The 27336-nt window shown below is 41.1% G+C and overlaps 1 protein-coding gene across 1 annotated transcript in view; it reads right to left on the reverse strand.

Annotated features, from left to right (window-relative positions):
* NUDT12 (nudix hydrolase 12) overlaps positions 1–27336 on the reverse strand; it is a 212932-nt gene that overhangs the window by 46129 nt on the left and 139467 nt on the right. The window contains exon 6 of the mRNA XM_078675455.1: positions 7538–7737. Within this exon, the coding sequence (XP_078531581.1) occupies positions 7538–7737 (200 nt within the window). The remainder of the gene's footprint in view (positions 1–7537; positions 7738–27336) is intronic.

Consider the following 27336-nt stretch of genomic DNA (forward strand, 5'->3'; position numbering starts at 1 on the left):
CCCTACCCTCGCATGCTCCTTACTAGGCTGCGCCTAGGGATTTTCTTCCGCATGGTCACTCTACCGAAACAGAATGACTGGACCTCGCTGAAACTAATATGTCCATGTGACGACCATTCAATACAAAGCAATATTCACATCATGTTCTTTTGTAATCTGTATATTAGCCCCAGGAAACTATTCCTTTTACCACTACTTAACCCCTTCGACGCTCATGACGAGCTGGGCTCGTCATGGCGTAGCCTCCTCGGACGCTCATGACGAGCCCAGCTCGTCACGTAACATGCGAATCCGCAAAACCCAGCGTACGGGCGGAATTCCGCCCGCACGCATGCGGTTAAGCGCTGGGGGATAAGAACTTGTAAACTTGCATATCTGATATTATTGCTTTTAGAAGATGCGGAGATTACCTTTGCTGTTTCTTGCTTTTTGAAGTCAGTGATGAAATTTAGAAATTCAATGTGTTAAGTAGTACATGTCAGTATTGACCAGCGGAATATGAGACTCTTTGTTTAATGATCGCGTGCAGATTTTAAATTTTAGAGAAATGTTTTAACTATTTTCTAAATTTGTTCAAATTGTTTTTAAATTTTTGTGTATAAATTGTACCTGTATGCTTTTATGATTTTCTTGATAAAATCGAATAAAGCTTATACTTACTTACTAAACAGGTACCAGACATATTGCAGCTCCAAGTGCCTAGAGATTATTGTTAAGAAAACAAAATATATGGCTCTAAATGCCCGTAAAATTTTTAGGAAAAACCTCACATTAAATGGACAAAAATTGGAATATGTCCAGAATTTTACATATCTGGGGGTTTCTTTAGACTCAAACCTATCATGGAGAAGCCAGATAGAAAAAAGCAAAATAGTCTTTAAACAAAATTCCCTTCCGATACTGAAAAGACATGGTAAATGCCTGAACAAAGCAGTCACCCCGGCTTTAGAGATTTTTAAATCTAAAGTACAAATCAGCTGTATTATATGGGGCAGAACTATGGGGACCAACATGCAGAAACTCCTTTGAAATCGGAGAGAATAAGTTCTTGTCCTTGGAGTGGAGGCCTGCTGACCTGCTAGTGTAAAGTTATGCTTCCATGTGCAAACTCTGACATCTCAAGCATTCAGTGTGTACATTTATGTATATGGTCTGTGTGGTACATGCATTGTCTGTAAGAGTGAGCCAAAGTACTAGACGCCAATGGGTTCTTTTTTAGAAGCCCTGGGCCTATTCCTGTTCACAAGATAGAGGTGAGGATGTTTTCCTGGATAAGGAAGTGTATTGCTACCGTAGCTGAAGGGAGGAGACCTAGACATTCAAGTAGGGGCAGAGGAGACAAGGCTCCAGTAGAAATTCAATTAGATCTTTCCTAAGAGGAGCTGTGGATTAGTATTCCCGAAACACTGTCATTTGGTTCTTTGTTCTGCAGTGTACTTAGTTGAAGGCTGAACAATCAGAGCCGGTGTCTGTCTGACGGCCAGCTCCCCTGAGGTGAGGTACATTACTTGAAGTCTTGCTCTTGTGAAGAAGCTGCTCCTCTGACCTGGGCACCTAGAAGCCAGCCTATCTGCTGAGAGTGGGAAGGAGCATCCCAACTCTGCAGAGGGTCGACTGCCAAAAGAAGCATGACCCCAGTGACATGAAGTTCTGCCAGGAGAAGGACGACTGTAGAGACTGTTCTGCAAGTTGAGGAGGTGGGCGCAGTCTCTTTGAGATCATGGTTCTGAGTGGGAATCGCAGAAAGCGGTCGTCGGTTCCATGACTAAGAACTGCACCTGAAGTGGAGAAGTCACTGCTGTGACCAGTTGTCTTCACAGCTGCAGCCACAGTTTTGCTGAAGTGGACTGAGCAGCCAAGAACTGTACCTCAGGCAGATTGTGCTGCCACAACCAAGAGCTGTGCCTGCATTGTATGCTGCCATTGTGCTGCTATCTGTGACTCTGTGCTGCACCTGACAGCGAGATCCAGAAACAGGTCTGCCTCCTGAGGTAAGCCTCAATCTGTGAGGAGTTAAGCAAGTGATTTACCTCGATCTTATGCTGTATTTTCCAAAGGCCTACCCAGATTACAGGCCACGCCTACAGCCTCATGTCTTCTCCCAGAAGTGGGCCACGCATGCTGCAGGTCCTTCACCCACTGCTGCAAGAGAACAGCGAGACCTGACTTTGGTAAGACTGAACAAAAGGGACCTATGTTGAACTGAGTGCTAACACATACAGAGCAGTGGTAACCTCCACCTGAGCCTTAGTACATGCCTGGTCTACACTATAACCTTACGTGGAATTGCCTGCATTCACCTAGGATGTGGCATCGAATTTTAAAGAAGAGAATCTTTTGACTAAACAGTCAAAAAATATCAAATGATTATAAGTATGTTGATAATCCTCTAACATTCCTTTCAGCCTTTCCTCAAACATTATCTTTGATGTTATTTATTCATTCTAACATTGATACAGTCACTATTAATGATCAAAGAGACTGATAACATATCTACATGTCATGCTATTTGTAATGGGACATCAGTGACTATCAAGTTTCTGGTCACATCAAAACCGAAGTAATCAATTATGTTTATGAATTCAGGGATTTCATGCAAGTCAAACACTTGGTTATGGTGGCACAACTCAGCATAAACTACTCCATTTCATTCTTTTTGTTTGTTTTTAATTTGTCAGCGATAGTCATTTATTCTGTGCCTAGAAGAATATCCGATGTGCTACGACATAGTACAAGAAAACGGATTCCAAAGCAAAAGTCACAACCAAGTACATTTCTCCAGTAACGGTTACAACATAGATCTCTCATTCCAAGTCACAATACAAACATACATTTTTTACTCGAAAATAGCACTCTCATCTCAACCTTAGAATTCACATTCACTAACACAAGTGGTTTTCCAAAGTTAATCTAGTACTCTCATTCCTAATACAACCTCCTAATAATACGAATACATTTTTGTCCGGACTACCTGCTGAAATTTGTGTAATGTTCCTGTGACTCACAAGCGTGTTGTGTTGTCCAGCATTAAAAATGCCAGAAAAAACAAGCAGCCTTGGCAATGCCGATAGGTCTGGCCTCTGCAAGAGATGTTGGCTTTGCCAATGTTTTAGCCATGTTGAACACTAACGTGGCTGCTGTTCAGCCTGGCTAAATGTTAGTGGTGTAAAGGAGAGTGAAGTGGACAGAAGTGTTCTGAAGTCGAGTGAAAGGTTATGGAATGGAGTAGGGAGTTGTGGAGGGGTGCAGAATAGACGAGTGGTATGGAATGGTACAGAGTGGAGTAAAATACAGTAAAGTGGAGTGCCATGTAGTGGAAGACCGAGGAGTGGCTTGGAGTGTTGTGGAGGAGTAGAGTGGCGTGGAGTGTTGTGGAGGAGTAAAGTGTCGAAGACTGGAAGGGCGTAAAGTGGAGTAGAGTGTCGTAGAGTTGAGGGAAGTAGGGCGTCAAAGTGGAGTAAAGTGTCACAGACTTGAGTTGCATTGAGTGTCATGGATTGTGGTAGAGTAGAGCAGAATGGAATAGATTGTTGTGGAGTGGCATAGAGTGAGGTAGTGTAGAAGAATTAAATGGCATAGAGTGGAGTGGTGTTGAGTGTGGAAGAGTGGAGTAGCATAAAGTGGAGTGGAGTAGTGCGTCATGGAATAGAGTGGAGTAAAGTGGCATGGAGTGGCATTGAGAGAGTTGCATAGAGCGTCATACAGTGGAGTAGTGTTGTAGAGTGGCAAAGAGTGTTGTTGAGTGGAATAGCATAGAGAAAAGTAGAGTCACTGAGTGGAGAAGAGTGGCCTAAGGTGAAGTGGTGTAAAGTTCAGGGTGGAGTGCATTGCCATGGGGTGCAGTGATGTAGAGTGGCGTAGAGTAGAGTGATGCAGAGCAGAGTGGAGTTGTGTAGCATAGATGGTACTGGCGTAGAATGGCCCAGGGTGGAGTTGAGTGCAGTAGAGTGCAGTGACAGGGAGCAGTGGAGTAGAGTAGATTGTTTCAGAGTAAAGTGAGTGGTGCAGGGTAATGTGGAGTAATGCAGTATAGTGTGTAGAGGTGCAGAGTAGAGTGGCATTGAGTGTAGTGGCTTGGAGTGCAGTGGGGTAGAGAAGATCAGATTGGCATAGAGTGCAGTTGCATAGAGTGGAGTAATGCAGAGTAGATTAGAGTGTCGTAGAGTGCATTGGCACAAACTGCAGTAGAGTGGCATAGAGTTGAATGGTGCAGAGTCAGAGTGCAGTGGTGAAAAGTATAGTAGTGTAGAGTTCAGTGGTGGAGAGTACAGTCTTGCAGAGTAGTGTTGTAGAGTACATTGGCATAGAGTGCATTGGTGTACAGTGCAGTGGCATAGAGTAGTGTTGCAGGGTGCTGTAGAGGGTAGTGGTGTACAGCACAGTGGTGCAGAGTAGAATAAAGTGGCACAGAGTGCGGTGACATAGAGCACAATGATGTAGAGTGGTGTAGCGTGCAGTGGAGTACAGTGCAGCAGCACAGACAGTTGCAAATTAGAGTATAGTGGCTTAGAGTGCAGTTGTGCAGAGTAGTTGATGTAGAGTGCATTGGTTCTGACCTATAGTGGTGTAGAGTACATTGATGTAAAGTGCAGTGATTTAGAGCAGAGTGGCACAGCGAGCAGTTGCATAGAGTAGAGTGGTGTGGTGTAAAGTAGAGTAGCGCAGTGCAGAGCGGAGTGGCCTAGAGTGGATTGTTTCTGAGTAGAGTGGTGTAGACTGGAGTGGTGTAGAGTGCAGTGACGAAGAGTGCAGCAGTGCATATTAGAGTAGAGTGGGATAGAATAGAGTGATGTAGAGTAGAGCGGCGGCGAGTGAATTGGTGCAAAGTAGAGTGTAGCGACGCATTGTGGAGTGGCGTAGAGTGAATTGGCATAGTGTGGAGTGGTGGAGAGTATAGTGCTTTGGCCTGGAGTGGTGCAGAGTAGAGTGGCGTGCTGTAAAGTGAAGTTTACATGGTGTGGTAGTGCACTGCCATTACAGGCAACACATCTTCAACTAAAATGACCGTTACATTTGCACAGACATACATTTTACTGGTAAAAGTATATGGTAGAAAAACGATAGTGTGCGGAAATGTCATCACCTAGTGTATTGATTCATTTTGATCGTATGAAAATATTCGTATGAAAAATCAATACACTAGGTGTAATACACATTATCGTTTCCACCACACTTCAGAATTCCCCCATCATAAAGTCATTGAAAGAAAAGTAAACACCAAGCTATCACGGAAGACAGAGCCTGACATTTGACCTCTGTCTTTGAACACACAGCAAATGTGACAAGATAAGAACAAGATTTATAGGGCTCTTTACAGAGAAGGAACCTTTGAATGATACAGTAAATAAGGTATAGGCCACAGAAGGGTCAAACTGAAACCCAATGGTAAGCAATGGGTGGAATTCCAAAGGTAAGCAAAGGATGGAATGCAGTCCAGAGAAGCTTTCAGATTGTCCCCTGAAAAAATAAGTCTGGAACTATCCAGGAAGGAAACGAATGGTTGAAATCTGCTGAATGGGATTAATGAAAAAACCTGCTATGTTGATTCACAGTACTTCTCTTGTGCTTTACATCAATACTTGTACCAGAAGGACATGGTGGAGCTCCATCTCGAGATCAGGAATTAGGACCATGATTTCCAAACTGCCTGGGTGCTGAAGTTGAGGTTTTAAGCTATGCCTACCTTAAGTAAGCAAAAGACACACAATTGATGGACGGAATTTAGAACAAATGAAAACATTCACTCCCAGTCAAGAGATCTGGGTTAAATCCATCATTCTTTTGCTCACCATGCCAGAACGATGGATTTAACCCGGATCTTTTGACTGGGGGAGAATGTTTGCATTGTCAGCATTCCGTCCATCATTTGTTTGCTGTAACACTTTTCGCCCTAAGTAGTATGGGTATGTCCAGACGTGGGTCCCTTGCTCAATGTGCCACTGGATTCAAGTTAGCCTGGCTGAAGAAGGGTGAAATACCCTGAAACGGGTCCCAGGATGCTTGCTTCGGGTCCAGGGAGGACCTGGCCTGGCAGTTCGGTCTGGACTGTTCCCATGGGGCAGAGGTTCAAGACTGATTTGCATATGGCTGGGGCCAAACTGGGGTGGCGTAGTGGGCAAAAGAACGATGGATTTAACCCAGATCTTTTGACTGGGAGAAATGTTTGTATTGTCAGCATTCCTTACATCATTTGTTTGCTGTAATACCTTAAGTAAGGCTTGCAGCACTTTAACAGTATGATGAAACAAATATGAAAAAATGCACACTTTGGAGAACATAATAAAGGAAAGAAGTTCACTATTTAAATCAGTGCGAGTATGGTTCAAAGGGATTAGGACGCTTTACGAAAGATCAAAACTAGTTCTGGAATAAAAAACAAAAATCAATTACCAATACAGGGCTGGAACTAACCAAATAGTATAAGGAAGAATAAAAGGTTACCAACAAGAAAGACATCAATATGGAAAATAGTAACATGTAGACAAAGGCAAGACAACAAGAATAACTAGGAGAGTAAAAAGGTGAGAGTAAGCGAATTATTCTGGCAGATTACAGAAAAGGGCAGGAACCTTCTGAGAGTAGTGAGAAGGTTGCGACAGCAAGGTAGAGAGGTTTCAGCTATGTCCTATCTGTTGAATTGGGCAACGAAGTTTAGATAACAGAAGAGTAGATAGAGTTCTCAGTCTCAATCAAAACGTCTTTGGAACAGGAGGATTATAGGCAATTTTTTATAAAGGTTGGCATGTATAGCTGGCTCAAGGAGGACAGATTCTGTATTTCTCAACCACCTTTGATCACCAGAGATTTCCAGTTTCTTAGACAAACAAAAAAAGAGTAGGCGAGTAAAATTTGTGAGTGCTACAAATTGTCTTAAGCAAACTGTGCTGTTGCTTTAATGGGAGGCCACTGTAGTGTTCAAAGGACAGGAGTAACTGGGTAAAATTTCTTGAATCCAGAAACAAAGCAGCCCGGTTAGGCGTAGCTCTAAAAAGGGTGTGGGGGGGAGGTGCTACATTAACCTTTGGAAGCCAGTGAGAAGACATTCTTATAATCTTGTCTGGTAAGCACAAGAGCTTAACTTAAAGTTTTTAAGGGATTTCAGTCTTGTTTAGGAATAAAATGCTCTATACCCTAAGCAGGCTGAGTCTGTAATGTGCACAAAATGTTAAAGGTTCATCATGCAATCAAGGATAAACCCCTGGGGGTTTGGGGTTATCCACAATAACCCAGTTTAAACTAAAGGAGATTACTCGAGTCAATTTACAATTGGACAGGTAGGGTAGATATTTTTCAGAGAATTTAATCAAAATTCTATTTTTGAGGGGTTGGACAGAGAGATTTCCTATAAGCCGTTTCTCAACAAAAACAATAGGTAGCCATGCTCGATGAGCGCGCTGCTAAAATGTACAATTATTAGACGCTGTGTGCCTGGGTATCAAGCATTAGAAGGGTAGAAATACAGAGCAGTGTGTCCTTGTTTCATGTAAAAGCAGACAGAGACCAATCAATATAAGAGGGAAATTGAATTTAACTTTACCTGATCCTTTGTGAACCAGCCTGCCTCTTCTATTTCATTCTTGTCAACTTTAATGTCTGTAGAAAGTGCAACAGCTAAGCAGCCAATCATTAAAGAGGAGGGCATTGGCCATGGCTGACAAGAGATGTACTGCACATAGCCAACTTTGACACCACTCTCCTCTTCTACTTCCCTCCGAACAGCATCTTCTATCGTCTCTCCTAATTCAAAAGGGCAGAAGAACAATCAATCCATTAGCACTTTATTATTGCCATATTCCACATGCGGCTAAGAATTTAAACCCTTCACAAAAGTTATCTACTAGGGTCGGCTTCACAAAAGTTACAATATGAACTTCAAGAACACAAAAACAGGTCTATTGCTGCAAAAAGAAGGCCAGCTAAAGAAGAGCACGTTTTCATACAAGTGTCAATTTGTCAGCAAACAGATTAGAAAACATTTGGCAATATGTATACTAGAAGTCGTATTTAATTATAAAAATTAATTAGCAAACGTGAAAAAAACTTGGGGATGGATGTACTTACAACTGGTCCCAAAATACTGGTCACAATTTCCGACCAGTATTTTTGCGACCTGTGTGGTTATTTGCGAAGCAATCTAAGTACTAATAGGTCGTTTTGCAAATTACTGATATGTAATGGGTCACAATTTCACCTACCTTAGGAATATTAATGAAGTGGGTCTCAATTTGTGACCCACAAGGATGGCGGCCTACCGTGGTCAGCAGACCACCATGTCTGTTACTGCTTTTAAATAAAGCAATCTTTTTCCAAATTATTTATCTACATGCAGCCCATTTTCCTTAAAGGAAAATGGGGTGCGTTAATTTTTTTTTTTTTATGAAATGCTTCACTTTTATGTTTTTAGGAGTAGGCAGTGGTTTGTGGGACCACTGCCTGCTCTTAAAATTTTTTTTTTTTTAAGATTCTCAATGGTACACGGGTCCATAGTGAGCTCTTCCTATTTGTGAATGGGTTAATACCAACTTTTAGCTGGTGGTAAAGAACTAGTTTTGTTTACAGCATTTTGGTAGTCAAAAATGAGTACATACCACTATGATTTGGTATTGGAAGGGACACCCCTTTGAAATACCAAATCGTTCTTATGTCGTAAACCCAAATTGCAATTTGGTAATGTGTTACCGATCGCAAGTTGTGTTATATACATTAGAAAAAAGCCTTTTTTGCATCTCTGAATCGAACCGTTTATGACTGCAAAAAGGCTTCACATATAGAGCCCTAAACTTCTTAGTCACACCTCAAAATATAATTGATAGTAGGCAATAATCCTTGATCGTTATTTTTATTTAGGATGCTTGCTGATTGGAAATCACAAAAAAACTTTAAGGACTCTAGCATCATCTTGCGAAATCATGCACCAGTGCTCAGCTTTGAGAAGTTATTCAGAGAACAGAAGCCCATTTGGGTTAATATTTCCATTTAGATATAAAAGTTACCGTATAGCACATCACGTTCTTGAACAATTCAGGATAACTTTAAAAAAGTGATGTAAAATGCTGCAATATTAAACCAAACTAGTTAGTTTTTAGGTCTCCCGTGGCGTGGCGGGGCATACGCTGCTCGCCTTGCGATATTTATTGTTGACAAGGACTTTCTGAGGAGGGCTTTAAGCCCCGCCCCTCATTTCCATTGGCTGGCGTCACAGTTTATGCTAAACAGTGGCCTGACATTGGAAATGAGGGTTTTCTGTAAACGCCCTTTTGCCTCCGAGCCAGACTCGGTGGCATGCTTTGCGTCTGTCGCAAAGCACTTTCTTATCTTTATGGGGCCATGTGTTTCTAATTTGAAGCACATGGCCCCATAAAGACGAGAGATCGAGGCTTGTCTTTTTTTTTTTTTTTAAATCGGTTAGGTTCGCAGGAAACATTTTAATGGAAAATAAAATGGGGAGAAAAAACAGATGAGCACTATGAGATCTAACCCCGTTCAACTGTGTTTGCTGACTCCAGGCTGCCTGCTCTTAAAGGAAGATACAGAGATATGCAACAGGACACACGCTAATCACGTAGGTCACAAGTCCACATCTGCTTTTTCAACAATATTCAAACATTCAAACAATAACATTCCTGTCAGTGCTAAATTTCCTACAGAGCCTACGAACCACTGGATATTCAGCAGTTTTCTTGTTCAAAACATGAAAAGAAGCTTTACAAAAAGTGGTCCCTTTTCTAAACTTTACACCATGTGCAGAGGTAATGCTTCCTTCTGAGGACAGTAAGACTAGCTCGGAAGCAGTTCAGGGGAGTTATGAAGTGCAGCTTGAGTGGTCCGCGAGACAGCTAGCGTCTGCGCACACTGTTCAAAAGCCGTGTTGTGTGTCAAAGCCCTCTACAGCCACCTACGTTTATCGAAAGGCCTTGTGCTTGTGCACCCAGTTAATAAAACTTTGCTCGACAATATATATATATATATATTACCTACTGGCGGTCGCCAGTAGGTATATATAGTTAGGATTTTTTCTCTATGGGATTTTTGAAAATTCTATGTCTAATAACTTTGGCGTTTGTGGACGGAATTGGCTGAAATTTTCAGGAAAATGGCACATTTTGTTTCTGAGCAGCCCTTGAAAATTTGGGGGGGGGGGGGGGTTCGTCAAGGGGGGCCGAGAAAAAAGGGGGGTCCCAAAACGTGTTTTTAACATTGAGTTTTCCATAGGGCGGTTGGCCTCACTTTTAGCCCGAACGGCTGAATGGATTTGCACGAAACTTGGCAAAATTGTGGGGACTGGTAGCCCGATGTGCCTTTTGTAGGTCTCAATATATGTGCTACAGTGGATTTTGAGAAATTAACGTTTAAAAAAAGATATATATCTGTAACAGCGGACCGGGCAGCGCTCCAGTACGGGTACTTTTCGCGCAACGGAGCTTTGTGAAGCGAAGCTGATTGGTTCTCCGGCGTCTGTAAACATTCCAAACAGTCCGTAGCGGCCGCCATCTTGTCTCTCGGTAGGATCGAGAGAGAAGAGGAGGCCAAAGCGAAGGGGCAAATGACCATAAGGGGGCATAGTAGATCCTCGCTGACCCCCTAGGTTTGATGTGGAGGTTTTAAAAGGGCCCCGCGGGGCAAAAAAAAAAAATAATAATAATAATCGAACGGCTGAATGGATTTGCACGAAACTTGGTAAAATATTAGGGACTGGTAGCCCGATGTGCCTTTGCTAGGTCTCAATATATGTGCTCCAGTGGATTTTGAGAAATTAACGTTCAAAAAAAGATATATATCTGTAACAGCGCTCCGCTTCGCGTAACGGAGGTTTGCGAAGCTGATTGGTCATTCTGTCACTGGGCTATAGTTGGGCTACATCTGGCTGATATTTGGGCTACATTTGTTTTTTTTCGTCTCTGGCGGCCATCTTTGGGCTACATTGGGCTACATTGGGCTTCATTGGGCTTCATTGGGCTACATTGGGCTACATTTGGGCTCCAACATATATATAGGCCAATGTAGCCCAATATATATTTTTCAAAGTTAATTTTCGTAAAAACCACTGGAGCATATATCTTGAGACATAGCAAAGGCACATCGGGCTACCAGTCCCTACAATTTTGCCAAGTTTCGTGGAAATCCATTCAGCCGTTCGAGCTAAAAGTGAGTCCAACCGCCCTATGGAAATGAAGGAAATGAATGGGTAATTTGTAATTAGCAAATAGCTCATCGCAAACTAGGAATGGTAAAGAATCGCTATTTATTCCTTAAAGTTCGCTATTTAGGAAATGCAAAAAACTTTGATGATACATATGGCGGTTCATCTCTAACAAGATAAGAAGCATAGGGATAGATTTATGATGACTGGCGCATCACCAGGGATGTGTTAGTCATTCTGTGCCGCTGTTCCGTCACCTATGGTGTGCTGCATTTACAATGCGGCGCATCATGGGGCAAAAACAGCACAGATGCGTGATGTATCTGTGCCGTAAAGGTGGCGCATTGCTGGAGTTGTATCGCAAGTGTGATGAAGCTCCAGCAAGGGTCGGGGTGCCCCTGTCGCAGGGTTTCTGTTCTCACACAGAACTGTGGACAGAGGATTGGAACCTCGGCGAATTAGGGTGTCCCAAAACTCACCTAAGTAATCAAAAACCCCTTAGCAAGCTAGGTACAGTGTCACATTGGATATAACAAACTCTCAATGTTTAGACAATCCAGAATATGAACTTATAGTACCTCAGGATACGTGGAACTCATGAACAGTCAGTCGTTATATATTTCTTAGAAACCAGAACATGGAGTTAAGAAGAACACATGTGTATTTGAAATGTTTATTTACTAATGCCGTCTTCTCAGGCGTAGTATCTTAGATAATACAAGTACACATATTATCAGTAGCAAAATTAACAGCATAGTTACTAGTACATAAAAAGCGAATGGTGACAGTATGTTAACATGCTGTAAATGAATAAGAGTTAGCAACACTTATAAGCAGCCGCGGGCCGTGGAGGGAGTTACGGTGGGGCAGGGAGGCGGGGAGGGGGAGGGGCAGGGTGGAGAGGGCTCCACCCTGCCCCTCCCCCTCCCCGCCTCCCTGCCCCACCGTAACTCCCTCCACGGCCCGCGGCTGCTTATATCTCACCCTCCCTAATACACATATTATATTATTTGCTAAGAAGGTCTCTTTGTGTTGGTTTAGGGCGTGCCCATACTTTAGTGTCTTAGATTTGAAGGAATCACATCAGCATACACCAGCTCTCTCTTCATGTGAACCGCATCAACTGTTGTGTATGTGTGTTCGGCAAAGCAATATAAAACCCGCCTCATGCCCAGAATTGGCAGAAGTTGCACTTATGTTATGAGTATGAAGTCGTGGAGATCAGACCTCATAACAATTCTGTATCGTGTTGTTCTTGAAACTTCAGCACTCGCTGTACAGATATAGTTTAACAAGCAAAGCAGATAGTAGAGCAATAACATATTATTCTCATGTAAACCACGATGAACTACTAGGTTGAAAGCTAAAGCAACAACTAAGTGTTGTGTGCAGAAGTTGCAAAAAAGGAAAAATGGCGTTTAAACCGGTAATGAGCCCATGCTAACTTAACACGGTGTAAAGATATCCAGGACCTAGATGACACCTCCCCATGATCCGGAAACGAACTGAATAAGATAATAGAAGTGCCATCTCATGAGAGCAGATTGCAACTTTATATGTGGACGGTCCGCAAGGTAAAGCATTAAAAACTAGGAAAATTTAATGCTAAAGAAAAATAAAACAGCCAAGTACTTTATCGAGTCTTAAGCCAATAGGCAAGCTAAATAATAAAAACTTGACAAATAAGTCAATGAATTGTCAATGAAATGCTAGTACTCAGCATATCAAACATGAAAAAGGTCTATGACATAACTGTGTATGCAAAATAAGCTGCAACAGCCTCCAATAGGAAGTCACCGTCTTCATCCGAAAAGAGTTCAGCCATCCAATTTAAAAGCGGAAAAGAACATACGTGCTCTCCCAGCACCAGATCCTCTATCACCATCAGAGGACAGCTCGGTGGGTTTTCAAGAAAGCTCTGTTCCAAGAAAGACTGTGTTGCCGCCAGTAAATTCCAGGGACCAATTAGTCCATGCATCAATGCCACAGCCATAATCCTTTCGCCAGGACAAACCAACTCGTGAGTAATGATAGGAGTCATCAGATGATTAAAGTCGACGTCAGGAGAAACCGGTCCGCAGAGACACAAATCAATGGCCCAATCGAAATCACAGGTCAGGCAGTGAAATACAGGCTGGACACAGGTGAAGTAGGAGAATCGAAAAGATAATCCATATGCCGTGCTTAATATCGCCAACGGCATTGTGCCATAATATTCTAGCATGCGATTGCGGAACAGTGTCAGCAGCTGCAGGGCGGGAGCTTGCACAGGAGGGACATCCATATTTAAAAATGTAAAAAAGCACAAGAGCGTCCGCTGGTAATGCAAGTAAAAATGGGAATCCACGAAGCAGAGTGGAAAAAATAGAATGAAAGAAAGCAGGGATGACTCCAAAGATTTTCTCAAATGAAGTCACGAGACCACTGGTAACAACTTTAAAAAAGTGCGCCAGGGCCTTTGTGGAGGACGCGTTAAAGATAGTCCGAACCATCTTGCTGAAATGGAAAGGCAAATCTGTATTGAAAAGGGTCTGCACCTCTGTACGGGTGTTCGCTATGTGAAGCACGAAAGTTTCACGGGCCGAACTCAAGGCCACCTCTCTCTGAGACAAAAGAGCTCTTATTCTTGCCATGCCGTTGAAATCTGCTCCCAAGGTTGGTATTTGTGGCGAGATTGAAAACTCCCTATGTTCATGTGTGGGAGGAAATAGAACATTTCTGCAGCAAATAACCCGTTCACTTACTGTTACGATAAAAGGAATACTTTTAATTAACCCAGAACAATCTTCATTATTGAGCATCAAATAACTACCATTTTCCAACAACTTGAACGTGGGGATGATAGCAGGAACTGGCGTGCCTTGCAACACGCAAGCCATATTTGGTCGGTGTTTGTTGCATGAACCGTGTAACTGTATGTGCCTACACATTAGTGAATGATGTGGCGTCTCAGTGCATTCCTCTCCATTCAGATAAACTTCTTGATCATCTTTGAAACATCTGTATGTGTATGGAAGCGACCAGACCTCATGAAGAAAAGCACTACCTAAAGGTTCATAACGACCTATTGGTATATATTTCATACAATTTGAAAACTTATATAAAGCAAAAGGCAGCGTTATTAAACCGTGGATAAGGCACGTTGCCAAAAAACCCGCAATCCTCTGCTGATGATGTCACTGAGCATGTCATGAATGATGTAATATGTGACATCATCAGCAGTGGATTACGGGTAATAGTATCTCTAGTTTACTCCCTTATAGCTGTCTTTCTTTTAACATAAGTGTCTGTTTCCTTCCCTTATACTTACTGTTCTTTTTTAAAAAAAAAATTTTGGTTCACTTCCGGTTCGCGTACCGGCGAGCGAACTGGGAAGCGAACTACGAGAAATAGAGGTTGGCACAGTTCCAAATATTGTACCAATTTTTTAATAACGGGGAGGTAGTTCTGAAAAGAACTTTTTTTTAATTGTTTTTGTTGTTTTATATTTTTTTTATTATTTTTCTGAATTTTTTTTTACTTTTTTTGAATTTTTCTGAACAGTTTTATATTTTTTGGGGTTTTTCTTGGAGGGGGCAATGAAAACGATTCATTGTAAAGGGCTCAACAGGAGCAACAAAACAAAAAAAAAGTATTTATTATTTTGGGCGTTTCGTACAAACTTGCATATGATAGTCAATAGCTCTGTTGATCAGAGTGATGCTTCTTTCTCCGTAGCAAATGAATCCATTGCAATGTACGCAGACGTGTTTTACTTCACCAAATCTCATTTGTATATTTGGCACCATCTCCCTGCCCTCTGGTCCCGTTACTTCCGGTACAACAGATCTTCTGGCCATAATAGGGAGATTATCTAGGTTGTTCCGAAACTGTGCAGCACTGTAGTTGTTAGGATGCCACCTAGTCATATGGCGATGCATTGTGTTGTTTCCGAAACTGTATTTTTTCTCGGTCCCTCTGGACAGTCTATCTTGACATATAAGGCAAGTTACGTATCTTGCATTTACTTTTTTCTGACCTTTGGGAATTTTAAAAAATTGCCAAATGAAGTTTTCTTTCCGGTGAGACGTCTTGGGCTGCTCAGGCAAAAACTGCCTCTCTTCGTGCTCGTCGTCCTGTTCCTCTTCTTCCTCTTCTTGTTGAATTATAACTTGAGCAGGTGGTCCACTCTTCCTTGGATGTGGTGGAGGTGGTGGGGAAGCACCAGCTGAAGCTACTAAAGAAGCCATTGCTCACTGGTAACAAAGGGTCTTTCTCTCACAATGATGAAAGTCAGAGTGAGGAAAGAAGGAGGGATTTTCATCATTTGGGAAAAACAAGAGTTCTCAACCAATGAAAAGTGTTCATTTTAGATTATATGACCTAGTCTTACATCATTAGGAAACCAAAAGTGAAATGAACCAATGAAAAGTGTTATTACCAAGTCACATGACCTGCTGTGTTTACGTTAAGCGCTTTGCAGGGCCTCCCGGTTTGCTTCCAGAAACCTGCGCTTTGCGACTCGCTTCGCGTACCAGTTCGCTAACGTAGCACGTCATATGACGTATCACGCGACAACGTGAAACGTCATGCGGACGGGAGGCGTCACGATGTTGTTTTCTAACGCGGCAGTTGCGGTAAAGAAACGTTTACCGGCTCGCGGTCTATTTCGCGGCATCAAGGTCAGCTAACGGGAAGCTTCCCGATTCGCGAAGCGGGAACGAAGAAAAAAAAATATTTAAAAAAAAAATTATTCATAAACATATAAAATATATTTTTGGATTTAAAGAAGAATACATTTTACAGCTACAGATATTAGCTGTTAAAAAACCAATGAAATTCACTGAAAAAACCATAGGTTATAGACCATATATAGTTAGGAATTAGCATTTACAAAACCTTGAAAATTCACTGAAAAAACCATAGGTTATAGACCATATATAGTTAGGAATTAGCATTTACAAAACCTTATTTTACTCACACAAAACCATTGAAATTCCATATATAGTTAGTTGCACTAACTATATATCGCGCACCCGCAATCCACTGCTGATGATGTCACATATTACATCATTCATGACATGGTCAGTGACATCACTGATGACATCACTGATGACATCTCAAATGACATCACTGATGACATCTCATTTGACATCAATGACCACATCACTGATGATATCATTCATGTGACAATACAATGCATCTCCTCACATTTTAATATAACCTCTGTTTCACCCAGTGTTAAATACAGAGTATAATTTTTGAAACCATTGACACACCAATACTAGTTACTACATACGCACTCACTGATTCCTATGTCTACACACACATTCACTCATTCACCCATACAATCATTCATACATACAATCACTCATCTTTACAACACTATCATATGCACTCATACACCTATACAGACACTCACAGTCTGCCACTCATCCATGGAGTTACTCACACACCTAGTCAGTCCTGTAAAGAATCAATGACACTTCCATTTTCTTGTCTATACAGTTAAACATAGAGCACCTTACATTTTCAAACATATACTAACACATACTTACCTTCTTATACAATCATTGATACAAGTACACATTGATCTGCACAGAGTCACACACCTCCCAGCCAGCCACACACACACTCAGTCTCCCATACAAATACTTGGACAATCAATCAGTAACCCATATAGTTAATCATATAGCTACTGATCAACACATGCAGCAGTTTACAGAACAACAGACATAATGATGCACAAATTAAGACAGTTTAGTCACTAACCCATGCACTCAGTGAGACACATTTAATCACTCACTCATACATTCAGTCATGCACCTACTAAATCCTTTGTCCAGACACTTATACTTCCACTCATTCTTCAATATGTAAGACACATTTTAACTTTACAGAAACATACAGTCACTGGATGTTGTCATCAGTGATGTCATCAGTGATGTCATCAGTGATGTCATTTGAGATGTCATCAGTGATGTCATCAGTGATGTCACTGACCATGTCATGAATGATGTAATATGTGACATCATCAGCAGTGGATTGCGGGTGCGCGATATATAGTTAGTGCAACTAACTATATATGGAATTTCAATGGTTTTGTGTGAGTAAAATAAGGTTTTGTAAATGCTAATTCCTAACTATATATGGTCTATAACCTATGGTTTTTTCAGTGAATATATATATATATATACACATACACAGAATGGCATCCACAAGGTCACTGTTCGAGGACGGACACTGCGCACGCTGCTGAGGAAGCAGGGTTCAAAGGAAGCTCTCGTGAAGGTACGTCACGATTCGCGGAGGGAAATAATGCATGGTCCTGAACGAAGATCATCTCTTAAGAATGGTCTGTGGCTTGACACAGGGATGCCGAAAAGCAAGGGTTGTAAAGGCTTCCAGGATTAGGTGCACGCGTTTCACCATTTACTTATAGGACACCGGCTTCTTTAATATTTTCCGTTTGTGAAACGTGTGACACTGGTCTCTCGAGCACACATTTACCAGCAGGGTAGAAGGAAAAATTCAGCCATGTCACGTCTTTGGCAACTAAAATGTCAAACTGTGACAAAGGTTATGGTTCTGTCTATGAAACATTCATCTATGTGTTGCCATTAGGTCCAGTGTATGGATAGCGTCTGGCGTGAGTAATTACTCGCAACGTCACCAATCTGGACCCAACAGCAGTGAGGCGATGACCTATTGTTGAGCATCCCATGCCAACTCTGAGTCAATGTGCTGCATCTCTACTGGGCACATGAGAACTCTACTGTGAGCGTTGGCATTCAGCCCTTTCACATGGAACAAAGTATTGTATTGTAATTGCGTTTATATAGTGCTTATTACCCCTGACGAAGCGTCAAAGCAGTATTTTAGCGAGTAGCCCGCTACTCCGGAACCCATAAAGGATTAGTGGTGAATTAGTATATTGAAATATGAAAGTAATTTGAGTGTTGGATAGGTTAGTTATTTGGATTGAGATGGATGGTGGAAGGCTAGAAGAGGGAAAAAGGTTTGCATTTCTACAGTGCTTGTTACCCCTGATGGGATGTTGAAGCGCTATTTCAGTGAGTAGCACGCTACTCCGGAACCCATAAAGGATTAGTGGTGAATTAGAATAGTGAAGTATGAAAGTAATTTGGGGAGAGGATGTAGCCTTATGGCTAGAGCAGTGGACCTCGAAGCTTGGGAACCAGGTTCGAGTCTCAGCAACGACGCTCAACATTCTGTGATTCTGGGAAAATCACTTAATCTCTCCGTGCCCAACACAAAAATTAATGTGTCCTTGTGTAACAAAACTGGTGCTATGTATAGCGTTCTTATACCCGATCTGTTCGGGTCTAGTTTGCGCTATATAAAACTCTATATATAAAAAAAAAAAGTGGAGTGGTGGATATGTTAGTCAGTTAAAGTAGTTCCTTTAAGTGCTTTGAGACCAAAAATTGCTTTTGGCGTGTATCTTGTCTGATGAAGGCCTTTCTGTTTTAAAAAATAACCGTTGACAAAAACCATGTGAAGACAAGCAATAAAAAGCCAAAATGCTGGAGGCCAACCCCAGACCTACTGGCCCAGTCAGTGCTTGTATATTTTTGAATGAGTTTTAGAAAATAGTAGCTGATGCATCTGACGCAGCATTGTGTTTTTTTTTCTTGAGTTAATGTCCATCAATTTCTGCCATGAATGCAGAAGTAGTAATTCTGTTAAGTTAGCAAGCCAGTTAATCCTGTTCTGCAGATACCAGATCTTAACCAACATAAAAAAAAAAGCAATTACTTATGACTCTTGAGCATAATGCGCAATCATGTCTGACTAATCACAACTTGCCATTTCAAGGGCTGGGCGGAGACAGCTCGAACGGTCTGGTAAAGATGTTATCATCAACATGTAATAGCCCGAGTAGGAGTCCGGTTTAGGGTGGGAAAGATTCCCATTGGACTCACCGTCTGGAATGCCGTTTAACATGTCACGTGAACAGAGTGGTCCCTGACCAAAGTGGAATTATTCAAAAAAACTTTTCAATAAAGGTACACCAGTAAGGACTAGTAATTTGGAGGCAGCTCCACGTTCCATTACAATTGACTTGTCACTCTCCTTTAACTGCACTTATCCCGATCACTGCACACCCCTCCCCTTCCTTTGTACAGTGGGCACTGAATGATGTTATTTATATTTATAGCAATTTAAAAAAAGGAAAAATGCAATGAAATGCTCAGAAACACTATGTGAATAAACATCATTGTTTTCTTAAATACTTTTGACATTAATTGTACCTTTATTGAAAAGTTTTTTTGAATAATTCCACTTTGGTCAGGGACCACTCTGTTCATAACGCATAATTACCCAGGTCCCTCTGACCCTCTGGGTTGACCCCCCCATTCTATAACACGTTTAACATGTCACGACAGTGGAATCAAATTTCAGATATCTATCCACTGAAACTATCAAGTCCTCGAGATTCAGGTTTAAACGGTTTGTGGCTTGACTACATTCTTAGGAAAGAAATCATAAAATATCGTTGAACAATTTTGTTTTAATTTGTTGAGACTTCATCAACTGAGTACATTGCAGAGCAAAATCACACCTGAAAAGAACACGAGGTATAACACTCGAATACCTGGACTATAAGTGTGGAACAGAATAGAGACTACAACACAGAAATTAAAGCAACATAGCTGTGTTACATGGAGAAGCTTCCTTACTTAAGTTTGATTGCCACAGAAAAGTGGTACCAATAAGTAAAATTGTTTATGGCCTTCAGTGTTGCTGAGAAAAATGTGCAAAAACTAAGTTCAATATTTTGTAGCCCGTTCAGAAGTAAACGGAACCCTCTCAACATTGTTGCTTGGAACAGGTGCTAATGAAGATTATCCTCAGCTCAATGTCAATCGCTTCTTTCTATTCTGTGCACATCACGCCCTCCATTTCAGAGTGATGAGTTTAGGAGCATCACTACTTCTGCAATGGATCTATTACTCCTTTCCTTCCCGTTTAAACACCATCCCTGACTTTTTCAGGTGTTGTGCGTACCACTCGTCTCATTGGTATGACTTCTGGCTTTCGCTGCATCACTTCCAGCTTTCTGTGCATAAGCTGCTGGCTCAGTACATGACAGAAACCAGGATTTCTACATATCATCCCTGGAGCAGAGTACATAAACCCTGATTTTGTGTAGGACATCCTACTGGGAACACCCACTGCCCAATGACCTCCCACCCAGCTGTGTGTGCATCAGCCCCGGGCTCAGAGCACATAACTTAGACTGTGCGCATATCAATTATGTCTCTGGTTATATCACCCTGGCTTTCTGCACATCAACCCAGAGGTGGAGTACATAAACCCTGACTTCATGCATGCCAACTCTATGGCTCTAGGTAGATCACTCTCTCAGAAGCCTTGCCACAAACGCTCCAGGATCAGATACTTACAAGGCAGTGGTCAACTAGTCTTTAGCATAGCATTATTTTTATCTGCCCTCAGATGGGTTGGGGGTAGCTAGGGGGAGAGGAGTAAGAAGCCATTTTCTTCATTATTAGTGGCAGATTATAACAGCAACAATAAGTCAACAGAATAACGTCAGAGAGCTTCACCTACTTGACAGTGTAACAGAGGAATGACTAGGTAAATAATCACTTTACGCATAGGTGCCGAGCCCACCTCAACCTGTACCCTTGCACACCCTAGAGAGTCACTAGAATAGTGACTATTATCCAATATAACCAGGACAAATTGGGCTGATTTGTACACCTACAACCAAGCATACAATCCTGGGGAGTGCGATCCAAGGTGATGCTCTGGTCTAGTAAACAAATCGGTTGTAGAACATTTTCTATGCTATGTACTCAAGGGTGTTCTTTGCAGGACTGATGTATGGCGCAGCTTACTTCACGCATGTCAGTAAAGCCAAATGCAACCACAAATGGCTACGTACTTGGGAGATACTGGTGCACTACACTAAACTGTAAAACATAGGCAGGAGTTTTTTCCCCCAAAACCATGGGCTAAATTCACAAAGAATTTTGCATGTCTAGTTCAATGCCAACATTGACCTTTGAAGCAAAAGAATATACACAATGCAGATTCTCAGAATCACAATTAGACCTTGCAAATGGCCCTGTGAAAAGAAAAATTCCTATAGTATGGGGTGGGGTAATTTATGCACAATTAAGGTGAGAGGTAGGGTGATGCCTGCCACAGCAGGTGAGCACTTAAATGTGCAAGTTTTGCGGGTTCTGGCATATTTCCAGCCACATTCTCACCTTGGAAATGCACACAGGGAAAAGACTATCTGCAGAGTATTTCCATATGCTAACATTTCGCCTGAAGGAAACCTTTCACAATTGAATGATTCACACTGAAGTACGTATGCAAATACATGACTATACTTGATTTACTAATGTACTTCTGGGATCTATAGTGAATTATGAATTATAGAAAACTCTGCTATTTTGTGCCAACCATAGGCAAATAGTCAGCACTTAGTGGATGCAGCTGGTATTTGTGTGGTGCATAGGGCTGATTTAGTTTTAGAACACTGGTCAATGTGAAAAATGGCATTTAGTAATTCTTTACGCAGAAGGCACAAGATCATAATTTTAAGCTAACACCATACTCAGGAATATGGGGGGCAGATTGTGAAAGGGGATGGAAGGGTGAGAGGACAATGAATTGATTTTGGTGTAAATGACTTTACAGAGCACAAAGTGCCCCTTTGAGCTTGATACAGAAATATTTTAATGTTCAATGCCAGACTTCTCAAAATGTGCAATTCTCACCCTCATCCTATAACTGTTTTTTCAAAATGTAGTCTTCTCACAAGAATGTCCGGGGGTGGAGGCGGACTGTGGACTCGCTATGCCATTACAGGTTAATTGATTTATATTTATATTGTGGTAAATTGATGAGTTTCCAGACCGTTATAGCACTTAAATGTAGCTATGTATATTCAACTTGCTTATGTGCTGCCAGGCTTCACAATGGTTATATGTTTTTTGTAGAATTAAAACAAGTCATCCCGCCTTTATCCCCAAAACCTAACTGCAATACCACTATCAGGTGCTCTGGGAGATTTATACATCACAGTTGACTCATTAGGCATTGGCAACTATTTAAAATAAAATGTTCTGCCTCCCGTCTTCAATCGGAATTTCTCAATGTTGACACATCAACATAAAAACCAAAAATGTAAGTCTGATATCTGAGCTCCACCAGTCATTAGCGAAGTGCAACTGCAACCTACAACTGGGCTGTTCATGGAGTTTGTATGTTACGGGAATAGACCTCCAAAGTGAGGCGTAATGGCTAAAATCTGTTCAACTGATTGTGCAACGCATGCGATTCTGAAAATGAGCTTTGGGTTTCTAGTAAAGCAGAGCACATTACAAGTAAAGGAGGCACTAAAGACTGACAGCAAATTACCATGTTGCCTGTAAGAGATCAGACAAATACAATTAAGACCCAATACTCCTGAAGTGTGTGACCACTGAAAATAATCCATGAAAACGTACTAGTTAGAACGTCAGAGTTCGATTCACAAAATGTTCTGTGGCATGGTCTTACACCTAAATTAAACAGAATATTTTTCAGCTAGAAGATTCACTGATTTAATGTTGGGTTGAATGTACAACTGAACCTTGCAATCTTGGAAAATGGTCTCGCATTTATGTGAGTTTAATTTATTGGCTTTGTAAATGACAATCCCTTTTATTTATGTTTTAAAAACGGAAACTAAAATAAAAGGTATTGTTATTAACAATGTCAATTGGTGAAACTCGCGTAAATGCGAGACCTATTGCATTGCAAGTGCTTGCTTAAATTACTTGGAAACAAAGTGAATACAAACATGAAAGTACTTTGTTTCTAATAATGTTAGTAGAAACTAAAAGCAGACAAGACACAGGTTTGCGTGTTTACCAATGTCGAATTACTGAGAGATTACAAAATACTATTTATTAATAATTCATACAGTTATATAGCACACTTTATGTCATTTGCCTATCTGACCTGTGCTCCATTGTGGTCGGCCTAAAACTTCAACGACGTCCTGGTCCAGCACGACCAGATATCCGCAAATGGTGCTGTAAGATTTTTGGAGCTAGAAAGCCAATTTTGTTTAATGTAATATTTCAAAATTCATATCTACAGTTCTGTACATTGGATATTTGTCATTTAAAAGAGAAGAATACTCTTTATGTTTACAAATTGGTGCTGGATTGTTATTGTGCTGTGTCTTTAACTTATTTACTGTTTTGTTTATATTAAATGTTTTACACATACCAGTCTCCGAAGTTAACCCTGACGGTTTATTGCCAATCTACCAGATTTGAGCAAGGATTAATTTATTGAGACTTGACTGGACCTTATTAGTGATTGTGGTATTATTACTAGCTGACCCCACCTAATAATAATCCACTTCCCTACACCCAGATTTTAAAACCATAAAAGGCTGATTGACACTGAAATACAACGTCTTCCTCCAAAAGAAACAAGTTTTAAAGAAGCACTTATTTTTTACCAGCTTCAAAGAACAGGATTTAAGAAACCTAGACAGGGGGTAGAACACCATCACAAAAGGAGAACAGTAGGGCCTTCACATAAGAAAGCACGGGATAAAAACCAATGAATAGGAGAAGATTACTCAAATCAGCCTCGGGATATATAACCCCAAAGTCATTAAGGGGTAGATAACGTATTAAAAAATACTGACACCGATGCTCAACAGCAGGAAGCAGAGTTGTATTATTCCAGGATACATGTGCAGCTGCTAAAGAACAGCTCATTAACCAGTCTGGGGGAAACCGAGGATTTGCTGGTTGACACAAATAAGTTGCAGAAGAATCTATAATGGTGGACCATCAAAATTAAAAAAGCAGGGCAATTCATTCAGCCAGTCAAACCCTAGAACAATACCATAAGATGTAAATCACACACCAGATTTGCTGCACAGCTGAGACAATGCCAAATCATGACGTCATGAGTCAAACAGATGGTAATAAAAAATATAAACTATCTCGAGTTGAACACAGTATTATTCCCTGAAACTCAGATGAAAGATCAGGTACAGATTTGAACAGACATTGGTGCTGTGGACAACTGCCTGCAATTCCAAATGTTAAATCTTTAAAGCACCGGTTCCTTTAAGGAACATGGGCTGCTCTAAAAGAACTCAAAAAAAGTTTCCCATTTGGGACTTCAGGCATACAGACCCCTGCTATTCCTCGAGGGCTACTGTCCTAGTTTTTGTAGCCAATCACAGGGGGTGGCAAATAGCAAATTGCCTAATTAGGCAGGTCAGTGCAAACCCCATGGGAGTTCAGATATTACGATGCAACCTATAAGCACATAAGTCGTACTGCAAAATAAGAGACTGGTCTCAAACAGTAGGTGCAGGTCTTTGTGACCTGTCCCTTAGTACACAGACTCCAAGGCTCCTAAAATGGCATCAAGACAATTTTCGAGACCAAATAATATACAAGTGAATTACTTTTTTACATTTCAAGTTAAGTTACGTGTCTCTCAGGGTACATCTATCAGAAACTAAGGGCCCGTTTTATATGTTGGTGGGAAGAGAACTCCATTGCAGCAGTGACGTAGTTCCCTCCCAGTCAACATGGTGGTTTGCCCACTGATCTATATGTGGATGGACCTTTAGTTTGGCAACAGCACTTCCATCATAGCCAAACTTCTCAGACGGCCCTATATAGTAAGGGCAGTCAAAGAAAAGCAGCCCCTGTCCCAATATAGATGGGCAGACATGTAGCCATTATTGTTTACTGCCTGTCACTGCCAGACAAACTCCAATTGTGATAGAGTAAAACATGAATAATGTCCCCCCACCATGGGAGTGAACACCCATGGTAAGTAAAGCATTATTTTTTTTATTTTCAAAAAGAAAATCCCATTTCTGGATTTTCTTTTCGAAAATAAAAAAAATAAACCTGTTTGGAACCGGATTACGTCAAGCTGACGCAACCCTGCACCTAACAGCGATACGTATTGACAGAAACCACAGTGATGGGTGTTCTTGACAATGCTTTTAAAGTCCCGAATTGGAAAACTTGTTGGCACAGCCAGGGTTTGTAGGGGCATTGGACTCTTGCACGCTGTGTTGACGAAAACATGAGGTAGGCAAGTCGTGTAGCCGCAAAATAACGGTTTTAAAATGAGCGGTATTTCCGTTGATGTTACATGGATGCCAAATGACTTATTGGGAAGTATATCCTTTGAAGGCACTAAAAGGGCATGCTGGTACGTGCAACCTAAGGTAATTAGTAAATCAAATAAAAGGCATTGAAGGACTGGACAGTGTATGCAAATAATTACAAAGCATTATGGTAGTTGTGGTCCCACATGACTTCAGTAAATGAGCAACGTGAATTCAGTGCTGAAATCAGTAAATGCCAAGTATTATATTTTCAATGGATTGACAATCGCATGGAACTTGGAAGTTTACACTGTTTTCATGATATACATCTGGGCAGAATATTTTAAAAACCGACCCAAATCCACTTTAAACAACTGGTGTAATGCTTGGATACCATGGTCCTTCCTCACTGTTTTTGAAGCTGCGTTTAAATACGACCAAACGAATGGTCACTCATTTGCTGCATATGATTAGGACTCGTCAGAGTCAAAGCACGTTATACTGTGAGACTTGCCTTGATTAAAGGATTTTTACTTGAACACGTTTAGTGGGCCTGTTTGCATGGTACTGGCGTTAGAGTACGTGTTTCTTTCGGAATACATTGGTGACTGACGCACCCGGACAGACCCCGACCCGCGAGGCTAGGAGTCCCCAGCGTCACTTGCTTTTGGAAATATATATATTTTCCCAATATGAGTACAGAAGAAAAATAATCCGAAGATGATCATGTACAGGAGCATTCTGGGCTTATGAGAGATGTCACAATGAGCCATACTTACTCACTGCCCTAAGAAAAAAACTGTTTATTTCGAGTGACATTTCAAAACCCAACCATTCAATGAAGATACAATACACCTCATGCAAAGCTATAAGTTATATAAGATTCAAAATTATTATTACTGACAAGTAACTGAGGACCCGATGTGTATATATAGGCAGATCAGCAATAGTTGGTGACATTTCTGCACCAATCTTTTGCGACCTGCCTGTCATTTTGCGATAATATCGATGTACCAGCAAATGACAGAAGACCACCATTTCAGCATCTGTTTTCACAAACAGCAACGTTTTTTAAGCAACCCATGTCCATTAAAGGGACAGGTGCTGCTTTAAAGAAAAATGCTTCTCATTTTGGAGCACACTGGGGGAAAAGAGTGGTCCTTAGCATGAAGTGGTCCCACAAATAGTACTCTGGTCCCCATTTGAAGAGTTGGTAAATTTTCAATGTTTTCCGACAGCAATTGTCTGTGCTTTAGCGATTCTCTGGCTTCACAATCGCAAAAATGTTTTGTACGGAAGGCAATAATAACTTCTATTCTAAAGCGGAGGAATATTTGGCACACAGCAACTTCCAGTTTCGAGGTGGAACACGGTTAAACTATGCATGTTAAAACAGTCTTTTGCAATCTATGCCTTTGTACCTGGGGTAACATAAATTTCCGTTTTACAAAGATTAAAATGTCTTCAGGCAAATCATATACCTTGTATTACAACTTAGAACAATGCTTTTAGAGGTTAGAAGCCAGTCTGCAAGAGTAGAAAAGCCAAAATACACCAAGTATTTAACACTATATTCACGCTAAGACATCAGAAGTAAGCATGCACACACTTCCTTCACAGAATGACATTGTAGGTGCATAACAAGCCTCATAATGTCTCTATGACATCTTACAATGAACATGTGTTGCAAGGCTTTCCTTTTCGTAACAGGTATTCCAGTGTGTCTTTAGCACATGACAACAACATTTTCCCATCATCCATCTGTAAAGGAAGAGTTTTCACTGGATTTACCATCAACCATCTGCAAAGGAAATTATATCAAAAGGCTCCAACTAAAACAATCTTTAAAAGAAATAGCCTGGGAAGAAAACAACTTTTTCTATCAGTTATCAGCAAATAAAGTGACATCACTGAATTCTCCATCAGCCATTTTCTCAGGAAACGATAGTACTGCATTTTCCATCAGCACAGGAAATTACATTTCTAATTCCCCATCATGCTTTCCTACCATATCCATCTTTAAAAGATGAAGCCATGTAAGAGGACTTCATTTGCCATCATCCATATGCAC

The sequence above is a fragment of the Lissotriton helveticus genome, chromosome 2_1, assembly GCF_964261635.1.
Source record: "Lissotriton helveticus chromosome 2_1, aLisHel1.1, whole genome shotgun sequence".
Taxonomy (NCBI): Eukaryota; Metazoa; Chordata; class Amphibia; order Caudata; family Salamandridae; genus Lissotriton; species Lissotriton helveticus.